This window comes from Cherax quadricarinatus, chromosome 79 (assembly GCF_038502225.1).
Source record: "Cherax quadricarinatus isolate ZL_2023a chromosome 79, ASM3850222v1, whole genome shotgun sequence".
Classification (NCBI taxonomy): domain Eukaryota; kingdom Metazoa; phylum Arthropoda; class Malacostraca; order Decapoda; family Parastacidae; genus Cherax; species Cherax quadricarinatus.
The window spans coordinates 7,784,644-7,809,643 of record NC_091370.1 but is presented as its reverse complement, the minus strand read 5'-3'; the positions used below and the strand labels follow the sequence as shown (position 1 = coordinate 7,809,643).

General features: G+C 37.6%; 1 protein-coding gene across 2 annotated transcripts in view; it reads right to left on the bottom strand.

Annotated features, from left to right (window-relative positions):
* The window catches only part of Sur-8 (leucine-rich repeat protein shoc-2), a 102,620-nt gene extending 79,644 nt beyond the window's left edge, over nucleotides 1-22,976 (bottom strand). The window contains exons 1-3 of one of the 2 annotated variants that reach the window (XM_070101891.1): nucleotides 22,798-22,976; nucleotides 12,786-12,884; nucleotides 6,117-6,177 (exon numbers count right to left, since the gene is read on the bottom strand). In XM_070101891.1, the coding sequence (XP_069957992.1) occupies nucleotides 6,117-6,177; nucleotides 12,786-12,787 (63 nt within the window). In that variant the 5' untranslated portion in view covers nucleotides 12,788-12,884; nucleotides 22,798-22,976. The remainder of the gene's footprint in view (nucleotides 1-6,116; nucleotides 6,178-12,785; nucleotides 12,885-22,797) is intronic. The other variant, XM_070101890.1, reaches the window with a different exon arrangement.
* Between the last annotated feature and the right edge of the window lie 2,024 nt (nucleotides 22,977-25,000).

Genomic DNA, 25,000 nt, shown 5'->3' with positions numbered 1-25,000 from the left:
GCCTGCGTATCTCGCATCTGCTTGACAGTAGGGGTTGCAAGATCCTGCACGAGGCACAAGTACGCTCACACCTTGAGTATGCTCCACTTTCTTGGTTTGCCTGTCCCCCTCCTCATCTGCGACTGCTTGACAGAGTAGAGAACAGAGCAAGACGTCCTCATCTCTCGCCTGGACCCATCCTCGATAGATCTGTCATTTCAGCAGAGCCTTCAACATAGGAGGGATGTGGGTGGCCTTACTGTTATGTACAAGGCCAATATTGTCAAAATACCACACTTGATCCACTTCGAGGACAGCGTGAAACAAGCTTTTATGCCACAAGACGGGCAGAAAGCAGCAACTTCACTCTGGCTGTACCCTTCTCCAGAACATCACTCCATCTGAGATCATACATACCCAGGATGACTCGAGTATGGAACGATTCTACAGCATAATGATGTCAACGAGATAACGTCAGTTGATCAAATGAAAATGCTGGCCCACAGATGGCTCCAACTTCATCCTGTTCCCTACTTGTATGTCTCATAACAATAAAAATGCTTTCAAATGAGCTGATGTAGGTAACAGCTCTTAGCTTGCCAATAAAGTTAGGAATCCTTAACCTGTAAATAGCTGTCAATAAAGCTAGGGATCCTTAACCTTGTCAAACCCTGTGTAAAAAAAAAAAAAAAAAAAAAAAAAAAAAAAAAAAAAAAAAAAAAGAGAGAGAGAGAGAGAGAGAGAGAGAGAGAGAGATAGAGAGAGAGAGATAGAGAGATAGAGAGAGAGAGATATAGAGAGAGATAGAGAGATAGAGATAGAGATAGAGAGATAGAGATGAGAGAGATAGAGATAGAGATGATAGAGATAGATGAGAGAGAGAGAGAGAGAGAGAGAGAGAGAGCTAGAGAGAGGCTAGAGCTGAGAGGCTGAGAGCTAGGGAGGGGCTAGAGAGAGAGGCTAGAGCTAGGCTAGGCTAGAGATAGAGAGAGAGAGAGAGAGAGAGAGCTGAGCTAGAGCTAGGCTAGAGCTAGAGGCTAGAGAGAGAGAGAGAGAGAGAGAGAGAGAGAGAGAGAGAGAGAGAGAGAGAGAGAGAGAGAGCTAGAGAGAGAGAGAGAGAGAGCTAGAGAGAGAGAGAGAGAGAGCTAGAGAGAGAGAGAGAGCTAGAGCTAGAGCTAGAGAGAGAGAGAGAGAGAGAGAGAGAGAGAGAGAGAGAGAGAGAGAGAGAGAGAGAGAGAGACCATAAAAAACATGAAAATACACTGTCAATTCGCTGTTTTGCACCAATACACGGCCGTATTTTTTCTCATTATGCACTGCATGCTGCAGGATTTTTTGTATAGTGCACACTTACCACACAGACCGATTCTCTCATAATGTAGGCCCTAATTCACCAGTCACAGCTTATCTGAGTGAGCTGAGCTCATGGCGACCGACAGTGGTTTCAAAGCCACCTTATCTTTTATAGACAATGTACAGTGTATGTGCTTTACACAATGAGAAGCATTACTTTTATTCGTTGGAACCATGGCTAGGGATAAAATTAAGCAAGGTTATAACAATAAATGGAGACAAAGAAAGTGGAATGACTTATGCAGCAAGCAGTGGCAGGTTGGTGTGGCGACCCTGGAAATTTGAAATTATGCTAGCTGAAATTAGTGCCAGGTTACTGATTGCTGGATTAGTGATGGCCGACCCGCAGTTTATTTTTACCTCATCAGCCATTTTTTACCATGGTAGGGTCACCTCCCCAAACAAAAAAAAAATCACATCTGCCATTAATAATGCAGCAATCCAATAATAATGAACACTGCAATGACATTTATATACCGGGTCATATACTCAGTAGTAACTCTTGAATTGCTGGAATCACTAATTTTGAAAGTGCACAGCCAGTCAAGAGTAAATCAGCTGTTTCTTTCCTAAGCAGTGATGCAACCAATAATTACATATATGTAAATATTCTCTGCTTAACTCTATTTGCATAATAAGTTATTTCACTAGTATGTCTTCTGGTCTACCCAATGACTCAAAGAAACAACCAATAAAACCATGAAAACCACCTTAAAAAATGCCTCCAAGTAGGTATTTTTAACTCAAACACAGGGGTTAGCTGTTCCCCTTATGTACTGCATGGAGCAGAATTTATATTTTATACTGTGCACACACACTGCACAGATCCATTCTCTAATGTCAAGCCCAAAATTTACCACTTAACATATTTGTAGGCACTATGATTAAAGTATACTGTACTGTATATAAGTAAGCACCACTGGCCTCAATAATGTACATCTACATGGGAGACAGTGAAAGGATTAATGGACAAAGTCCATTAAGTCAATTGTCTGTTAATGTTACAGATAATTTTGGATTTAGGAGTGAATGGAGATGAATGGTTTTTGGGACCTGACAAAATGCTGGAATGTTAGCAGGGTAATATTTTGTGAAGGGATTCAGTGAAACAGGCTAGCCGGACTTGAGTCTTGGAAATGGGAAGTACAATGCCTGTACTTTAAAGGAGGGGTTTGATATATTGGCAGTTTGGAGGAACTGTTGAACTGTCATATCTGAGTGCTTCTGCAAAGACAGTGATTATGTATGAGTGAGGTGAAAATGTTGAATGATGATGAAAGTATTTTCTTTTTGGGGATTTTCTTTCTTTTTGGGTTATCCTGCCTCAGTGGGAGACAACCACTGAGTTAAACAAAAAAAATGTCTACTATTGTTGCAGTCCAAGAGTAAATCGTTTCTCAGAATTAATTAATCCTTTCAATGGCTGTCACATAGAACTACGTCATTAAAAGGCCCAAGTTCCTCATGTAGTTCTATGTCATAAGTTCAGCTCACTCAGATAAGCCATGAGTGGTAAAATTTGGCCTAGATATGAGAGAATGGGGGTGCACAGTATAAAAATTTATTCCCCATGCACTGCATGATGGGAAAACCAAAACTTTGACCATGAGTTTAGTTGAAAATAGCAACTTGGTTTTTTCATATGGTTTTTATCTTTTACTGATTGTTTCTTGGTATCAGTTGACAGAATGGAAGACATACTACTGAACTAGAGAAGATTTTGGTTGGTTTCACGACTGGGAGTAGTTTGAAATTGGGCTCAAGTTAGCAGAAATATTCAATTTTTTGCCTATCTTCCTAAGGATGGATAAGGCCCCTTACACCCCCAGTCTGTTTTATGGGTTTTTAATAGGTCTTATTCAATTATTGGGATACCATAAACCATGATCAATCATTCCTGGTTAAATTTTATCTGAGAAATAAGAGTACATGTAAATATTCTATATTTGTGTGAGTATTAATTCAATATGGAAGACAAGTGTAACAGAGGACAAGATAAATGAACAAAGTAAATGTTTTAGTGCCTGGAATATATACATTGCTTAATTTGTACTCTATTTTTAAAATGGGATTTTCTAAATTTGTATACAATTGGCAAATTACCAATTCCTGTGCACTTTATAGGGGATTGCATTAGTTGAATTGGTGGTTTCTTATTTTCAATCGATAGAACAGAAGGCACAATAACAAAATAGCAAAGAATTTGGTCAAGTGGAGCAATGTAATTGCCTTAAATTTGGCAAAATCACAAATACATTAATTGTGCACAGACCATTAACTTTGTGCCTGCATAATTCCGTAAGTTTTCTATCAATTTCTTTTCACTTTTGGTGTCATAACTTGTTGTAAAATATTCTCAATTATTTAAAAAGAAAAATTTATTTATTAAAAAAAAAAAAAGGGTGGGGGGACACTGGAGCAATATTTATTTTGAGGGTCCGGACAATGTAAGGATTAACTGTCAAATCCATTTGTTCCCTAGGCTTTCTCAACCTATTAACCTCACTCCAAAACTTTTTCTTATTCTCAGCAAAATTTATTGACATAACCTCACCCACTCTCCTTTGCTCTCCTTTTACACTCCCTCACCACTCTCTTAAACCTCTCTTTTTACTTTCCATATACACTCCACTCTCCTTATATCACTTGGACTTCGTAAAAAAAAAACTCATATGCTAACTTTTTCTCCCTACCACTCCCTTTACCTCATTATTCCACCAATTACACCTTTTCACTCTTGCACCCACCCTCCTATATCCACAAACTTCTGCTGCACACTGACATTGCATTCTCTGAATTTACCCTCTTCAACCTCATTATGTATATACGTACCTAAACTCTTACTAGCCCATTTTTCTCTCAATAGTTGCTTATATCTCACCCTAACTACCTCCTTTAGTTTATAAACATTCACCTCTCTCTTACTGATGTCATTCTCATTGTACCCTATCACTGCAGCTACAACTAAATTATGATTTGTTATATCTGTTGCCCCTCTATACACATGCACATCCAGAAATCTACCCTTTCATCTACCAATACAAAGTCCAACAAAATGTTGTCATTATACCTCATATAATATCACGTATATTTATTCATCCTCTTTTTCTTAAAATATGTATTTTCTATACAAAATTCAAAGGCCTCCATTAGTATTTACCCCTGGCATCTTGAACTTACTTACTATGCCCTCCACAACAGTTGCTCCCACTTTAGTATTTAGGTCCTCTCACCGTACTCTCTCACTTGGATCAAAACTTCCTAAACATTTATTAAACATCTCCCAAAATCTCTCTCCTCTATACTCCTCTCTTCTCCACATGCATAAACAGTTTGCATGTGACCCATATTTTAATCCACATATCCTTGAATTTATACATTTATGTTCCCTCTTTTCCTGATACATGTATAAGTGATCCTTCAACATTGTTCCTACTCTTTCCTTAGCTCAAACTCTCTCTAATACCCAGAACTTAATCCCATTTATTTCTCACCACTGAAACTCTCCTACCCCCTTCAGCTTTGTTTTGCTTATGAGACAGGAAATCCAACTTTTTTTCATTCATAACACTGACAATTATCTCTTTCTTATCATCTGCAATACATCCATGCACATTCAAACGTCCCAACTTATAAGTTTTTCTTCTCTTCTTCTTTCAACAAACCGGTTGTATCCCACCGAAGCAGGGTGGCCCAAAAAGAAAAACGAAAGTTTCTCTTTTTAACTTTAGTAATATATACAGGAGAAGGGGTTACTAGCCCCTTGCTTTTGGCCTTTTTAGTCTCCTTTTACGCCATGCATGGCTTTTGGAGGAAGGATTCTCTTTCACTTCCCCATGGAAATGAAAGGTAATAAGAACAATAATTATTAAGAAAATAGAAGAAAACTCAGATGGGTGTGTATACATATATGTGTACATGCATGTGTAGTGTGACATAAATGTAAGTAAAAGTAGCATGATGTATCTGTTATCCCATATGTTTATAAGACGGAAAGCAATCCTACCATTGTGGAAAACAACTGAGAAGTACTAGTACCAAAGTTTACAGCATAGTAACATATTTCACAGAAACGCTCTGAACAAAAATTTTAATCGAATACAGTGCCCTACCTAACAATCATTTTGTCATTTTTTATTTACACAAAATTATTAACATAAATTTACAAAAGCATACAGGTTTGCACTCATAAGATAGAGGAATATTACTCTGGGCATATTTATTTAGTAAAAATACCCCATCTTATGGCCAATAATAAACGGTACTTGACTGCCAGATAAGAAACCTCACAAGATCGAAGTTACCTTGATCAAGCCATGTCCTTTGGAAACAGTTGTGCTGGCATGTGGCAAACAGCATCAGAAGAAAATAAGAAAATACTACTGTACTTTAAATGACATAACTAATTTGTGAATTCAAGGCATATCTCTAAATATTTTTCAATAACTGATGGGGGAATTAAAATCCAGCCCTCCTTTTCAGCATGCAGTTTGCTGAGATCACTAATATGGTTCAAATCAGTTAACTACTCATTTTTGTGGTATGTTGACAGTGGTTCAACCAAGAAAGAATTCCTTTTCTGCTTACCACTAGTAGCGGCCATACTGTAGGAAGCTTTTGCTCTCTACAGTAGATGTTTTATCCACTTTTTGCTAATGGTTTTCCTGTGTTTTAATAACTACACTTGTTACTATGTCAGGCCTATAGCTTAAAGGGGTTTCCCTACCTTTTACATTAAATATCAGCACAATGTTTTGGAATTTTCCATTTGTCTGCTAGTTTACCTTCTTGCAGTGAAGTCCCAAGTATGATCCAGAGAGGATAGGTTTATTCTTCTGCACATCCCTTCAAAAGCAAGGAGACACTGTATCACACCTGGTTCTAATACTTTATCAATATTCAATACAGTAGTACAGTAGGTCATTGAATATCCGGTACGGTCAAGATAAAGCTGCACTAAATTTAAAAAAAAAAAAAAAAAACGAATACTAGCATTATTTTTTATGGTCCCTATTGTTTGAACATTCCATTTCTGCATTATATAATTAGGTGCTCTGTGTGAAAGACTACTGGATAATGTTGAACACCGAATAAGCAGGGTTGGCATAATTGCACACTTTTTTAAAAACTAAGACCCCATTTTTTTTTTAATGTATTAAAGTGGGAAAAGGTGAGGGGAACTGGGGTTTTCTGAAAGTTGTTAAAAAACAACGTACTGGGCCACCTTTTTTGCACCTGCTCCAGTTTAGAAGCATCAATAGCTGATAAGGAACATTTAAAAAAGAAATACATTAGACAGAATGAGAGAACCGAGTTAATTTATGAAATAACTTGTGTATTTTAGATACAGAACTCAGACAGTAAACTAAACATTGCCTGACAACAGAAAAGATGGCATTTTCAAACAGGTTTCTGCCCACTTGGCAGATCACATATGAGTGATTATATATAAATTTACTGTATTACTATCTTTTAACTTGTTTGAACATCATGTACTCTGTTCAAACTTTGATGCAAGGCTCTCAGAGCTGAAGAATGCACTATGGTCAGTTGGTTTCCAGCAGTGAGAAGGGGTTGCAAAGTGTTAGACATCAGCACTATGACATACTTAAGTAGAGTTGCAGCAGATCCTAGTTTACAGCAGTAGGTGTACCTATCCATTAAATAAATTTATATGATAGCTACTGTATTAGCTATGAATATCATTATCGTGCTGAAGATTGATAGTTAAACAATCTCTGTACTCAAGATTATTATTTTTAACCAATTAATATTTTTTATAGATTCACATTTCAAAAACCCTATTAAAACTAATGTACTAACTATAGTCACAATATATAACTTACAAAAAATGCCCCTTGTATCAGGTATGGAAAGAAAAAGTAAATACAAATGGAGTGAAGTGTTAGGGATAGAAGCTATATAGAAAGTTGCCTGTAAGCCTTGTAATAGTGAGATAAATCACAAAATTGAAAGGATATGGACCCACTTAAACAGATGTCCTAAGCGAATTAAATCATCGGCAAGTGAAGAATGTTCATCATCTAACTACAGCTTGATTTAACTACAGGACAAACTTAAGCTGTACAAGAGAAGCCACAAACTCTCAAAGAAGTAGGTGAAACAATATCATCACCTCATCCAGATGAAGTGCAAAACACATTGCAGAACTAAAAAGTTCAGCTGAAGACTGGGTAGACAGCCTAAGAAAAAGAATAGTTACTGTAGAGGACATGCTAGAGTATAACCCAGCAGAAACCTGGACTAAGAAATGCAGGATTTTTCAGAAGAGAAATATTTAACTGAAAGAGAAATATTTTTAAGAAATGATGAACATTGCAAGGCCAAATTGTAGAACTCCATCACCCAAAGATCTTACAGGGTATTTGTTGGATGGAGTCTAGAGTGATGTATTGAACAGCCGAGTGTGACCAACTGAATAATGACATAAAGCATGTAGAGAAAGTTATCTGTGAAGAATGATCCTACTGTAGCTTCATCAGTGCACACATATCAAACATCATTCCTACTTAAACCTATTGATTCAGGATCTGGAAAAAATAGAATACTGTAAGCAACAGTGAAAGAAGTCAGAAAAGTTCAGTACAAAAAAATATGAATTTTTATACAATTATTCATTCAACAAATTGTTCAATTATATATTTTATGAGATTACCAAAAAAATACTGGTAGTTTTAATATCTAGAATCAAGGACTGGTGTATAATGTAATACTGTAAATGCAATAATTTTTAAGTATCATTATAATTAACACTAAATAACATTTTTATATTGTACTTAAAAAAATAAATATTCAAATCCTAATAACTAATTTCAAAGATGAATCTTTAAAGAAATAATATGTTGTAATATGTAGTGTAACTATTCTGTTACTAGATACAAGTTGAGAATCCCTTATCCAAAAAGCCCCAAAATCCGAAACTTTATCGAGTGTCGACATTACGCCACAAATGGAAAACTCCAATCAGTTCTGGGGAGCTTCCCAGGGATTGCGTAGATCTCTGTGTACCCGGACAATTGCAACATGAACCTCACATACCCTGGGTTGGGCTTTGATGCTTTGTTGGTGACAGATTGCTATCAACAGTCATCACCGACAGACCTACCTGCATTACTGATTGTGATTACCATGCGTACTGTGCTAATTCTCTGCTCTATGGTGCAAAGATATTGAAGATAACCCAATGGGTAACAGTGATAAGAAAAAGTACTGTGCACAGTAGCCTTTTAATCAAAACAAGGCATCATAGGTGGAGAATGAAAGTCTACTGTTGTTTGTTGTTGATTATTTAACAGCTGTTACATGTATTCTGCAAATGCTGCTGTGCTATTTCTTTTAAAAATGTTGTATAAAATTCCCTTCAGGCTATGTGCATAAGCTGTATATGAAACATAAGTGGATTTCGTGTTTAGACTCACGTCCCATCCCCAAGCTCTCGTTATATTCTAAAATCCAAAAATTTCCAGAATCTGAGACACTTCCTGCCCCAAGAATTTTGGATAAGGGATATTCAACTTATATACAATAATACCTTTGATCTACAACAGATTTTTGCAATATGCACATATGAGACTAAGATTAAAAGAATAATCAAATTGATGTAAGAGGATGATCAAATGAATTGTAACCTTAGAGAATAAAAGAAATCCACAATACTGTGGCCAGAACAATATGCAAATAACCCACACCTAAGAAAGAGGAAAGTAATGACAACATTTTTGGTTTGACTGGGACCACTAACAAGTCACACTATTAATAGTCCAAGTCAGACAATCATCATTAGTTTCCCCTCTCTTAAGTATGAGTTATCTGTGAATCACATCCTTACATATGGCAGCTCAGTTCACTGTCTTAACTGACTGAAAAATGTAGTTACACCTCAAACAATCATGAAACATTTGGTGAAGGTACAAAAGTTTTTCTGAAATTATCATCAGCCTCACACATCAGTATACAGTATAATGAACCTTAATGAAAATGATCTAATAATCTGATAAAGTAGTTAAATATCATTCTAGTTGCAAGCCATGAATGACTTAACATGTGGTTTTAAAAAACACACTAGCAAACACCAAGACATATTAGAAAACGTTTTGATCCTGGGGCCTACAAGTGATGAAAGTCCCAGGATCGAAATGTTTTCTAATAAATACAGTGGACCCCCGCCTTATGATATTAATCCGTTCCTGAGAGCTCATCGTAAGCTGAAATTATCGTAAGGTGAATTAATTTTCTCCATAAGAAATAATGGAAATCAAATTAATCCGTGCACAATTACTACTCTACTAAGAATAGAATACTACATGACACTTACCTTTATTGAAGATCTGGTGATGATTGATGGGATGGGAGGAGGGGAGAGTGTGGAAGTTATTGTTTAGAGGAGGAATCCCCTTCCATTAGGACTTGAGGTAGCAAGTCCTTTTCCGGGGTTACTTCCCTTCTTCTTTTAATGCCACTAGGACCAGCTTGAGAGTCACTGGACCTCTGTCGCACAACATATCTGTCCATAAAGGTCTGTACCTCCCATTCCTTTAAGATTTCCCTAAAATGGACCACAACATTGTCATTGTAATAGTAACCAGCACGGCTTGCAATAGCTGTGTTAGGGTGATTTTCATCCATAAAGGTTTGCACTTCAACCCACTTTGCACACATTTCCTTAATCTCTGAAGTAGGCACAATGGATTCTACAACTGGCATAGGCTTCTCAGAGTTAGCCCCAAACCCTTCAAAATCTTTCTTAATTTCCATACTAATTCTCACCCTTTTTACCACAGGGTTGGCACTAGAAGCTTTCTTGGTGACTTATTTTGCAATTACAAGCACAAAAAACACTGGGATAAGGTGAAATGTACCGAATGTATGCGTGGATGCGACCTCACTGGCTGGCTTGTAAACACTGGCCCTGAGGCCACACATGGGACGCGTCCCGGACGAATCACATGAGGTGAGCTTTTTATCGTGAGGCGAGACAAAATTTTTGCGTTCAAATGCTTCGTATGGCAAATTTAACGTAATGCGATGCATTCGTAAGGCAGGGGTCCACTGTATGTCCTAGTGTTTGCTCACGTGTCTTTTTAAACTACTTGTTGGTGTCAATTACCAAGGTTTATGGCATTTTTAACATTAATTTCATGTGCAAAGTAAATTATTCTTTTAAATTAATTAAATATAGGGAGCATTTTTTAATTCTTTTCATGGGGATGGCTGAAAGAGAAAGGAGGAATGATGCCACAATTATCCATCAATATTAGATCAGTCAAAAAGCTTGCACCAAAACATAAAAAACTTCTATAAATATGTTAAGATATCCAATGAACAGAAAACTGATGACAACACAGTAACAATCTTGGTCAACACTCATTTGAACAATAAACCAGTGAAGCTTCAAAAACAGTTTACACAAATTGCTCAAATTCTCAAAAAGTTTATAATAAATACTGGTTAAAAGTTATTTATGACATAAGTTTACATTGATTTTTAAGATATGAAAGCAAATAAATAATACACAAAGCATTAAACAAATCCTAATGAACTACAGCTAGTCAAACTTCTCTTCCTTCACCCTTCTCCTCAAAGGGATAGTTCAACAAAACTACTCCTCATTCCATGATTTACCAGTAATATTTTCTTTTTTTTTCATTACAGCTTGAAAGTGATTCAGCACATTATACACTGCAACTGACGTTTGTAAGTCTACTTCAAAGAGAAGCACTAAAACCTTACAGACCAAACATGTTATGAATGGATGAAGAAACAGCCATCCTTCTATGTTCCCAACCTGACAAGTCCCTCTATTTTAATTTTTTTTATACATGAGCAGAGATGTACCAGTAGTTGTATCTTGCCCAATTTTTTATGTTAAAAAAGTTACCATTAAGTGCTTGTAATTGTTAGAGACATACAGATTCATTATCTCCAGTACAGTACTTTATTCAGCTGCTATAATGTCTAACTGAGGATGAATAAAAATGCAATTACTTTCTCCCCAGGCTGATGATGTTCTCTATTCTTGTGTTTACTTAAGCAGATACCAAACCAGATGGTGAGCAAGAAGATGCAGAAGTGACTAACAGTTCATAAACTTGAGTTTCTCCCACATTTCATAGCCTCTCAGGATTAAAGGAATTAAATATTTTCCACCTCTATGTTTCTACCTCAAGTTCTTGCCTTTTACAATGAAAAACCTGCAAAATGGTGGTGACTTCTGGAAAATCACACACACACAAAAAAAAGTTACCTAAATTTTGTCTAGACTTTAAATATCTACCTAGTTGTCCCCCAAGTTTGGCATTCAATTAGAGAATATTCTCTATATTTGGCTTGGTCTTCACAAAATTAAGAAACAGGATGGGTGCTGATAAGGCTCCAAAGCTAGTTAAAATACACATGCACATGTGTTTGGCAACCCCAGATGCATCTATGAAGAGTAAATACATACTGTAATGTTTATGGACCTTGAGGTCCCTAGCCAGAATGTCATAGCCATTTACAGTATGATTTTTTATTTATAAAGTAATTTTCTTGTCTCGTGGATAACTCAGAACTGGTGTAGTTAGCAAGTTACATACAGATTATAGCATCATAGAATAGGTAATGACTTCTATACTAGCTATAAGATAATGGGTAACTAGTGCAATACCATTATTTGTTATTTACTAATAAATATTTTATGAATATTTTAAAATAATACTGTTTTTGATATTCACACTTGTCACATTTTTCTACTCAATAAAATAAAATTGAATTGAAACTGAGCAGAATTTCCATGTACAATTTTGTGTTCTATAATATAAACCTGAATTGATACTGACCAGAATTTTTCATTTTCCAAATAGATAAAATAAACTGGTAACTATAAATTAATTAAACAACTAGAAATCCTAAACATTTTCTTGCACAAATGCTATTCAATACTAAAAAAAAAATAGCAACCTTTTATAAACTCATCTGTGAAAGTAATTTGGTGGGTTTTTCATATGACTTCCTTTAAGAACCCAAGGTGGGAAAAAGTGGGTTACCCACATGTGCCAACATTGCAAATAAGCAACTGCCAGAGAATCTACAATCTACTGTAGTTTATTTACTTTCTCCCTAGTCTGTGTATTTCAATATGTTACATCTCATTTGACTTGAGGTTCTAAGCCCACTTTAGTTATATTATAGCAAAATGGTTTGTAAATACAGTACATTTTAAATTTCCTTATTTGGTATTTTGAACATTTCTTCTGTATGTTTGAGTGGGGAAATGTTGTAGCTCATCAAAAAAATTTAAAGACAAATTTCATAAATTTATCATTAGATCTGGAAATCATGCTAAACAGACAAGGTAATGTATACACACACAGACAAATATGCCAATACTATATTGTAATTAACCTCCCACCCTAAACATATTATTATACATATAAATTTTAGACAAAACTTACATCTCCTTTGTAGTCAGCTAAACGCTCGGCTGCAGCAGAGCTTTCAGTAGACCGAGATTTGGCCGTCTTTCTCATCATCTCAGTTTATGTACCCTCCATCTGAAATTTTTTTTTAACATTAAAGTCAACATAAAGTATTGAATGGACTATTTCTTTTAACTCAAGAGCTGATTCCCACCAAGTCACGGTGCTAACACATTTATATCCCAGTTATTAGAATGCAGCTCCAGCCTTTGCTTAATGTCACTAAAGTTGAAAAAAAAAATTGGGTTGATTTCTGCTCACAAAATTCCCCTCTGCACCATAAAGTTGGAAAAAATAGAAATCAGGTTCAATCCCAAATGGTTGTGGAGGTGGTAGCTGCTACAATATGAAATACTGTATTACTGCAATAAGTGATGGTGCAAGGTGTTAGGTGGTGATAGTCATGATAATACAGGTCAGTGGTGGTAGCAGCTACTATATGAAATATTACTGGCTATAAGTGATAGTGAAGGCTGGTGTAAGGAGGTGATAGATGAGGAAGTGGAAAAAAATTCCTCCTCTGTAAGCAATGAGTGTTGTAAGAGGCGACTAATATGTCAGGAGCAAGAGGCTAGTAAACCCTTCTCCTGTATAAATTACTAAATTTAACCCTTTGAGGGTCGACAGGCCCTCTCCGAAACTCGTTCTCAGGGTCGGCCAAATTTAAAAAAAAAAAAAAATTATTTTCTCTTATGAAAAGATAGAGAATCTTTTCCCGATCATAAAGACACCAAAAGTTTGAAATTTGATAGAAAACTTACGGAATTATGCTCTCGCAAAGTTAGCGGTCTCGGCGATGTTTACGCATCGGCGATTTTGCCCACTTTGAGCCCCATTTTCGGCCAATTTCACTGTACTAGTCGACAAAAAACATGAATATTTCGCTAGAACTCCATTTTTTCTATCGAATGGGTGCAAGAAACCACCCATTTATAAATTCAACTATCCAGTACAGTGGTCAGAATTTAGCAATTTTGCCAATTTCACACAAATTTCAAAAGATGCCAATTTCCGAATAGGGTCCAGAATAAACAAGAAAGACATTCCTGGCACTAAAATGACATTTCCTCTAGTCATTAGTCACGTCTCAAGGCCCCTCTTATATTCTTTTGCTTTCCACTTTGAATTTTTATTCTCACAAAAAATATAAGATTTACTGTTATGCAGACTACTGCATTAGTGTAAAAAATGGTATAAATATTATTGGTGCACTTGTGAAAGAATATTAGACTCACCAGTTGACGTGTATTGCACGCTTGGCACGATTTGTTTACTTTTGAAGTTTGGTAAAAATCGAACATTTCTGCTACTTTGAGCTCAATTTCAAGGCACCTTTCATTGTAAAACCAGTCAAAATCATCTCAATTTCAGTAATATGTCTTCCATTCTATAAAATGAGACCAAGAAAACTAGAATACAACAATAAATACCATACGAAAATACACTGAAAAGTCGCTGATTTATTAAAAAAAAATGGTCAAAGTTTTTTTTTTCTCATTATGCACTGTGTGCTGCAGGATTTTTTTTTAGACTGTGCACACTGACCACAAAGACCCATTCTTTCATATGAAGGCCTACCAGCTTTCTCCCACTAGATTTGAGGCCGCTAGAATTTATGAGTACTAGTACGTCAAAAACCCCTACGCGTAAGACGTACTAGTACGACGAAAACCCTCAAAGGGTTAAAAAGAAAACTTTCATTTTTCTTTTTAGGTCACCCTGCCTCGGTGGGATACAGCTGGTTTGTTGAAAAAGGAAAAAAAAAAAAAAAAACGGCAATGGTGTTAGGTGGTGACAACGCTGGTAGGGGGTTGTAAGAAATGAGACTGGTAAGTTGTGGTGGTGTAGCAGCTACAATACAGAATATTACTGGTCGTAAGTGATGATGTAGGGTGATGTTAGATGGTGATTACATGGTCAGTGCTGGTAGGTGGTCATAGGTGATAGGGCTGGAAGACTGCAGATATGGTAGATGCTACAATATGAAATATTACTGAACATAAGTGATGTTGGTAGGCAGTGACAGTGCTGGTGGGCAACGATAGATTGTGGTGTTATGTTAATAAGCAACCACATTTATAATGTATCATGAACACTTAAAAAATTTTATATGGCTTTTCTGGAGGCACTGTGTACGTAACCCCATTTCTCATGTACAGTGGTTCCTCGTTGTTCGTAATTAATCCATTCCTGGAGCCGTTACTATAAACGAAATTTATGATTTACGAATCAATTTTCCCCATAAGAAATAATGTAAATACAATTAATCCGTTCCTGACACCCAGAAGTATTAAAACAAAAAATTTTTTTAACATGAAATATGCATGTAGTACATAAACAATACAATGGGAAATGATGAATGAAACATTAACAGCATAACACTTACCTTTACTGGAGATTCTTCTTAGTGTATGGGAGACTGGAGGAGGAGAGAGAGTGGATTGTTTATAGTTTGGAAGGGGAATCCCCTTCCATCAACACCTCAGGTACCATTTGCTTTTCTGGGGTTGCTTCTCTTCTCTGTTTCTTAATGCCACTAGGACCACCTTGAGAGTCACTGGAGTCCTGTCTCACAAAATAACTGTGGAGAGAGCTCTGTTTCTGGCATCTCTTTAACACTTCCCTAAAATGGCCCAAGACTTTGTCACTGTACATGTTGCCAACCTGGCTTGCAACAACCTTGTTAGGGTGATGTTTCTCCATAAAGCTTTCCATCTTACCCTACATAGTAAAAATCTCTTTAATTTCTGAAGAAGGCACCTTCTTCCATCTCTCTTCCTCCTCCTCTGCAGCAAGATTCTGAGCTGCGATGTGTTGCTCTTCCTGCTGAAGCTCTGGCAGCTCCTCAGTGGTGAGCTCTTCATTGTGGTCTTCCACCAATTCTTCCATATCCTCCAAACTCACATCCAACCCCATGGAACTCCCCAGTGCCACAACTGATTTTACAACAGACATAGGCTCATTAGGGTCAGTCCCAAATTCTTCAAAATCCCTCTTGTTGACACAATCTGGCCACAATTTTCTCCAGGCAGAGTTCAAAGTCCTGGTAGTCACTCCCTCCCAAGCCATACCTATAAGGGTTATGCAGTGGAGGATGCTGAAGTGTTCTCTCCAAAATTCCCTTAGGGTCAAGTGAGTGTCTGTGGTCACAGTCAAGCACCTGTGAAACACTGCTTTTGTGTAGAGTTTTTTAAAGTTTGCAATAACCTGCTGGTCCATGGGTTGGAGGAGAGGAGTGGTATTCGGGGGCAAGAACTTTACTGTGATAAACCCAAACTCCTCGAAAATTAGGTCATCCAAGTTTGGAGGATGAGCAGGTGCATTGTCCATTACTAGCAGGCACTTGGGATCCAATTTCTTTTCCAGGAGATACTTCTTCACACTAGTGCCAAACACTTCATTGAACCACTCGACGAAAATTTCCCTCGTGACCCATGCCTTACTATTAGATTTCCAAAACACACACAATTTACTCTTCATAACATTGTTTTTCCTGAACACTCTGGGATTTTCAGAATGGTACACTAGTAATGGCTTCACTTTGAAATCCCCACTAGCATTAGCACAGAACATTAGCGTCAGCCTGTCTTTCATAGGCTTGTGTCCTGGCATTGCCTTTTCCTCTTGTGTAATGAAGGTCCTCTTCGGCATTTTCTTCCAAAAGAGGCCTGTTTCGTCACAACTGAACACTTGTTCAAGTTTCTTCAGCCTCTATGTACTCCTGGAATTCATGCACATATTTTTCAGCCGCCTCGTGGTCCGAACTGGCAGCCTCACCATGCCTTACCACACTGTGTATGCCAGTACGGTTCTTAAATCTCTCAAACCAGCCTTTGCTGGCCTTAAATTCACTCACTTCACCACTATTTGCAGGCAATTTCTTTACCAAATCTTCATGCAACTGCCTAGCCTTTTCACAAATAAACGAAGTCATAAGAGTATCTCCTGCTAATTGTTTCTCATTTATCCACACCAATAATAACTTCTCAATCTCTTCCAGTACTGGTGATCTCATTTTTGTCAGCATAGTTACTCCCTTTGCAACAACAGCATCCTGTATTTCATTTTTCTTGGCCACTATGGAACATAAGGTTGTGTAGGGTTTCTTATACATCCTGGACAGTTCGGCCACACTTGTACCACTTTCATATTGTTCATTGATGGTTTTCTTAAATTCAATCGTATTTCTCACCTTCTTTACCACAGGCTTGGCACTAGGAGCTTTCTTTGGAGCCATGGTAGCTTATTTAGTACTTGCAAGCACTAAAATAAATGGAATATTATGAAATATTTCGCTGGAGCACGTGAGGGGACCTTCGCTCACTGGTAAACAATGCCAGACTGGCTGCCGCCCTGGCTCACGTCGTGGGTACGCTTCCCGGACGAACTACGACTCGCGAGTCAACCTATGAAAAGCGAGTCCATGTTTATACAAAAATACCTCTATGATTGGCGAATTTTACGATTGCCGGGAACTACGAAAAGCGGGGGACCACTGTACAGTGGACCCCCGGTTAACGATATTTTTTCACTCCAGAAGTATGTTCAGGTGCCAGTACTGACCGAATTTATTCCCATAAGGAATATTGTGAAGTAGATTAGTCCATTTCAGACCCCCAAACATACACGTACAAATGCACTTACATAAATACACTTACATAATTGGTCGCATTCGGAGGTGATCGTTATGCGGGGGTCCACTGTATATGTATTACACGAGTGATTTTACATAAGGCACTGATTTCAAGAACATAACTGTCGCGTTATGCGAGGTCTGCCTGTATTATGTGGTAAAACAGGAGAGTTTACCTAACGTGTGGTAGCCAGTTTTTTGCTGTTAATCGAATATATATATATATATATACATATAGATATATATATACATATATAAATATATATACAGATATATACACATATATATATATATATATATATATATATATGTATATATATGTATATATATGTATATATGTATATATATATATATATATATATATATATATATATATATATATATGTATAAATATATATTTATATATATTATAAAAAAACAAAGGACTGAATACTTGCTGGTGATATGCTGGCATACATTTCGACCATATACCATCTTCCTCTTATAAAAAGTATTTATGTGGCTAATTTCTCCTATAACAACCTGGGTGAAACATACATACGTGACTATCCCACATAAGAACATAAGAATCAAGGAACACTGCAGAAGATCTACTCATATATTTATCCAATCTCTTTTAAAAGCTACCCAAGTTTTTAGACTTGTTCACTCTACTCCAAAGATTGTCACATGCAGCTTTCTCCATCTGACCCAGCATTCCTATCCTATTTATAGTCATGTATGTTTCATCCAGGTAGATCTGTTTGTGACTTGATAAAGCCCAGTGTGGGCGAAACATTGTCAATAAAGGATCATATTATACTGCTTAAGTGTTTATAATTCCAAAAATAATCTGTACAAGAAATATTTAAAAATTTTTACCTGGGTTTGAATACCTTGCCTGTGTGTTTAAAAATTTTGCCTGGGTTTGAGTACCTTGTTTGTATGTTAAGAAATAAGTGGTAGAAGTCAGCCAAGTAGATAAACACTAGCCCCACAAAGCAAACACTACCTTGATGCTTGTGAGGAGCTCTTGATCCAAGGAATTAGACCTATCCTCACTGTCCTTGGATCGAATCTGATTACCTCCCATTTCCTAAGAGCTGTTTGATTCAACAAGTTTAGCACATCTTGCCTAGGTATAGGAAATATAAAATTGGCAGATCAGTTTGAATGATGCTAGTGTGTGACTTGGTCACACACTAGTATCTGTATCTCCCCAGATACTGATACTAGAGCAGTGGTTCTTAACCTATTTTCGGCTGTGCCCCCTAACAAATGCCTCCTTGTTCTTTTATGTAAAATTCTAATTGCAAAATTTAAAAACATCCTCCTTAACCCTTTGACTGTTTTGGTCATATATGTACATATGTCTTACGAGCCAGTGTTTCGGACGTATTAATACGCATAAATTCTAGCGGCTTCAAATCAAGCAGGAGAAAGCTGGTAGGCCCACATGTGAGAGAATGGGTCTGTGTGGTCAGTGTGCACCACAAAAAAAATCCTGCAGCACACAGTGCATAATGAGAAAAAAAAAAACCTGACTTATTTTTTTATTAAAACGCCGACTTTGAGGTGTATTTTTGTATAGTATTTATCGTTGTATTCTCGTTTTCATGGTCTCACGTGATAAAATGGGAAACATGTTACAGAAATAGAGATGATTTTGACTAGTTTCACAATGAAAGCGACGTTGAAATTGAGCTCAAAGTAGCGGAAATGTTCAATTTTTACCAATGTTCAAAAGTAAGCAAATCACACCACACTTCCAATACACATCAACTGGGGAGTCTAATATTCTTTCACTAGTGCACTGATATTATTTATACAATTTTTACAATAATGCAGTAGTCTGCATAACAGTAAATTTTGTATTTTTTGTATGAATAAAAAATCAAAATAGAAAGCAATAGTAATACAAGAGGGGCCTAGAGACGTGACTAATGAACAGAGGATATGTTATTTTAGTGCCAAGAATGTCTACAATGTTTATTCTGGACCCTATTTTGAAATTGGCATCTTTTTTAATTTGCGTGAAATTGGCCAAATTGCCAATTTCTGACCACTTTATTGGGTAGTTCAAATTGGTAAATGGGTAGTTTCTTGTACTCAACTGATAGAAAAAAATGGAGTTCTAAAGAAATAGCTATGAGTTTGGTCAACTTGAACAACGGAATTGGTCAAAAACATGGCTCAAAATCGGCGAAATCGCCAATGCGTATATGTTGCCGAGACCGCTAACTTCGCGGGAGCATAATTCTGTGAGTTTTCAACCAAATTTCGTACTTTTGGTGTCATTACCATCAGGAAAAGATTCTTTATCATTTCATAAGAAATTTTCTTTTTTTTTTTCCAAAAAATTTTGCGATATAGAATGACAGTTTCAGAAAGGGGCTTGCGACAGTCAAAGAGTTAATTAAATAGGAAAATTGAAAAACTAGTTTTCATTCTAGACTACTATTTTTTAACTCTTCAAGACTTTAAAGGTGCAAATTGCTCAGGGTTCATGCCTCCTCTGGAAATCATTCATACCCCTCCCCATGACGTTAAAAACCACTACACTGATTATATTTTAGAATGTGTTGATGTGTCAAGTCTAGTGTTACACAGAAATTTCTCCTCTCTTTTCTCTCAGTCAGTGAAGTGTCTCAGATAATGTAGTTCCCTGAAGACCCTACAGATATTGTTTTCTTTCCTGTGAAATGTAGAGGAAGAAGAGAACCTACAGACTGAAAAAAAAAAAAAAAAAAAAAAAAAAAAGGTTGATAAGCCTGTGTTTTGCTCTACTGTTGATAGTGTGAGAAGACACACACACACTGCTGCACACTAACAGCTCCTTTCAATGAAGGCAAAATTGCAGACCTGGAGAATAAACAGAAAACTTTTGCTCCACATATGAGTACAATAAAACACCTAAATTACTAAATTACTGAGAACGGTTGAAGTCCTTTGATCTGTACTCCTTGGAATGCAGGTGAGATAGATGCATCAAATCCAAGAGGGACTAGTCCCATATCTGCACACAAAAATCACTCCCTACGAAAGAAAAAAAAAAACTCGGCAGGCAGTGCAACATCCCCTAATGAAAAGCACGGGTGTCACGAGTACACTACATGACAACACAATAAGTGTCAGGGGTCCAAGACTGTTCAACTGCCTCCCAGCATACACAAGGGGGAATTACCAAGAGACTGCCAGATGTCCTCAAGAGGGAGCTTGAAGGGCACCTAAAGTCAGTGTCTGACTAGCCAGGCTGTGGTTCATATGATGGTTTGCATGCGGCCGGCATTAACAGCTTGGTTAATCAGGCCCTGATCCACCGCGAGGTCTGGTCATGGACTGGGCTGTGGGGGCATTGACCCCCAGAACACCCTTCAGGTATACTCCAGTACGTTGTTAATAATACCAGGCTGTCCTGCTTCTTGCCACTGGGCTGGTATTACAAAAATGTTGCACTTGCCTAAAAAGTCTAATTCTCTTTTTAACATTGGCCAATGCTATCAAATTTTGGAGAAACCCCATTTAATTCTCCTTTGCAGGATCCACATATAAATAATTCTACAGCACAGAAGTATCTTCACAATTGAGTGCAATCATGGCCAATGTGTACATGGAGCACCTAAGAAGAAGAGTGGCTAAAATTCCATATCCCTAGAAAGGTAGTTTTGTTGAGATATGTTAATAACATTTTGGTCATCATGCTTGGATGCCTGGACAACACTTACTTACTCAGTAACATCAACTCTATAAAACAGGAAGCAAACAATATACAGAATCCTCTTCTGAACTTAATGATCTATAGAAATGATAAGCTTGATTTTAGGGCTTACTGAAAACTAACAAAAATGATCTACACCTCCTGTCACATCACAAGAACAAATCTGAAGGCAATCAAAGGGGTTTTCTTAATGAGCCTATAGGATCTCCCTTCTTCCTCCATTTCCCTCAAGGAAGAAAATGACCATGATATGTCTACATCATCTTCATAAAACTACACTACCCATCACACTTCATCACCAACTGAGAAAATAAAGAGGGGAAAAATTCTACATAGCAGCAGACATAATACATTAAAGAGGTCCATACAAAGTATTATCAGTAAGCAAATCCAGCAAAAAAATAGCCAAAACCAAGATGAAAGGCAGAAGCATAGCATCCAGTACCATTAGACCTATAGTCAAATTTATAGACGCCACAGCAAACTTACACATTATACGTACTTTGTGGCAGCTGTCAGAAGTCCTACATGGAGACTTCCAGGGACTTAAACATTAGAATCATGGAATGCAAATATGCTTGCCAGAGACAGACCACACAAGCAGCTCATGCATAGTACATGGTAACATGTGTAACCACCTGATGAACTTCCTGAAGCACAGTTATGAATGAAGCAGACTAATGAAACAGACTTTGGTATGAATCAGCTTCGATCACCACTACAAACATTTCACAAAACTGTGGTTCATCTATCATACCCAGAGTTCTGGAAAAATTGACACTGCCCTCACTGGACACTTCATCCAACTCACCGAACCTAACTTGTCTACCTCTTAAGGGCCTCACCTCTAGTATTATATAATCTCATTATTTCATCTCTATGAAGTAATGAAGTCCCTTGTGGATGAAGTCTTCTTAACAAAATACCATAACTTATTTAGGTGTTCACCACACCTACATAAGTTTATTTAGGCACAGCTATACATAAGTACAATTATCACAGAATAACCTAAAAAAAAAAAGTTAAAGTAACTTATTTCCATTGGGGTCTGAGGAAACATAGGTCTACTAACGTAACATTGACATTACCAAACACCTGTCTTGGACACAAAACAGCAGATATATCACGGTCAAACATGTGAAGGTATCTACTTTAACGCTGTTTTATACTCTGCTACAACCAAACATGCACTCAAACACTGACATGTTCCTGCAGATAACTTAACACAACAACCTTCTTGTTTTTATTTCTAACAGGCAGTTTGTGGAGCACTTAAGAATAATTAGTTTTAAGTTGTATAGAGTAGTAGTGAGTGGAGTGGCAGCATCACCAGTCCCTCCCACTCACTCACACAAGATTGTAATAACACTTTGATGATGAATCACATTACCAGGCAAATACACTCTTACATTCTCCGGGTTTCTAGGCAAATTACTAGGTATTGCAGCGTCGCTGGTGGCCTGGAGGCTGGGCGCTAGCTCCTGGAGCAGGCTGGAGATTAGGAGAGTCTTCCTGACACCTGATACCCTCACACATCCACCTGCTTGACGCTACATCCACCTGACACTCTCCAAGCGATGCATCTCCACTCTAAACAAAATGGGATTTTCAAGATGTCCAGCTCATTATTTTCAAGGATATCCCGGTTCTAAGCTTACCTCATAATGCTAACGTGGCGTTTAAAATCATCTTTAGTAATCCAGTGTGGGTTGGGTGTGGGAGTGGAGGCTGGGAGAGGGCACTTAGCGGTGAATTTGGGTACAATTAGCGGAGGTGGAGCTCAGGTGGAGTGTAGGGCAGTAATGTCTGCCTGCGCCGTCCCGCTGCGCACACACACAACCACACTAACAACACTATGGAACAACAATTATATATATACTACTACCTTCCCTCCCTTGCTTCTCAACCAACCCCCTTCACATTAAGGTACATAACTATATGTGTCATTTGTACACTCTGTGTGCACAAATAAATCGTACAGTGTGATATGAGCGTAAATAAGGTAGTGTGTCCATATTACATCCTAGATGCCTAGGCTAACCTTGGATGCAACTCTGAAAAGTAGTGACAAGTCTTCTAATATTTACTACGAGGTTCCAAACACAATACAGACGTAAATATTGCTCTCAGCATCATCTCACTGCATCTCTACACATTCTAGCCTCAATACAAGTGATCAACGACATATACGAAGGTGTGGAACTAACTATATGTGTTCGCTACGCTGCCCACCACGTTGGAATATCGCTCTTATAGACTGTATTACTGTTTGTGTTGTGTTTCATGCAAGCTGTCATCTCTGAGTGATGCCTCACGCCATGAGATGCATAATCCTTCATGTTATGTGTGACTCATGTAGTAATGAGCCTCTCATCAGTGATTCATCCTGGCAATATAGAGGAGCTTTATGGGATATTACAGTTGTATGGTACTTCCTACTCGCCTATCTATGGTCACGGGGGTCGAATCTTAGCTCCTGGCCCCGCCACTTAACTACTCACGAGCGGTCACACTCGTGGCCTAGTCATACCTACTCTTAAAACTGTGTACGCCATCTGCTTGCACTATCTCATCCAGATCATTCCACTCTTTTAACCACCCACAGAGTAAAATGCTCTCTAACAGAGATATAGGTCCATACACTTGATAAAGCTCTATACTTTCATGACTGTGTGAAAAAACTACTATTGTTAACAGAAATCTGTAAATAGTCCATTACAAATGTAATTTGGAAATAAGTCAATTGTCTGTGGTTTTTAAGTTATCCTAGGTAGTTTACACATATGTCACTAGGTACAATAATTGCACTTAAGTGTACCTGTACCTAAATAAGCTTACTAGGTTTTAAGATGTTGAAATTTAATGTTTACTGTATGGCAGACAACCACAGGATATATGGGATATATGGTAAATGATCAGATCTTCAGAGCGAGATGTTACATTAAAAACTTGCTCTGTTTTTCGTCACCGGCACGCTGCTGAATTCCCCTGCTTGTGTAACTGTTACTTACAGAGTCCTTTATGTGTCTTGTATGTCATAATCATATCTCCTCTGATTCTCCACTCAGTATGGGGTAGAAAATTTACGTACTTACCTATCCAGTTGCCAAAGCTATCATTGCTATAGCTGTTACAATATAATGAGTTTCATTCAATCGTAAACTTCCTTCAAACGGTTTGCCTTGATGTCAGTGAAGAGCTTTGGATCCAAGGAATTGCAGCTACCCTCCTCTTTGGCGCAATCATAATTATCTCATTCCCCAGGCACTGCATGTTCCCTACCGATTTAGTGTTCCCCATTATAAAAAAAAAATAATATTAAACTTCAAAATCTGTGTTGCAGCTGTTGGAGGGAGAGTATACCTGGAGAGGGTTTCGGGGGTCAACGCCCCCGCGTCCTGGTCTGTGACTAGGCCTCATGGTGGATCAGGACCTGATCAACCAGGCTGTTACTGTTGGCCGCACACAACCCGACGTACGAACCACAGCCCGGCTGGTCAGGTACTGACTTCAGGTGCCTAATCCAGAGCCCTCTTGAAGACAGCCAGGGGTCTATTGGTAATTCCCCTTATGTATGCTGGGAGGCAACTGAACAGTCTTGGGCCCCTGACACTTATTGTGTTGTCTCGTATCGTGCTAGTGGCTCCCCTGCTTTTGATTGGGGGGATGTTGTATCATCTGCCGAGTCTTTCGCTTTCATAGAGAGTGATTTTCGTGTGCAAGTTTTGGAGCGGGGAGCCTTATTCTCCCACCCAGATGCAAATATTTTTTTCAATTAATGGCTAATTTTTACTGTTATATTGACTAGTGAACGAGAAAACACAACAGTTTATGAAATTTCATATACATATAGATTGCACA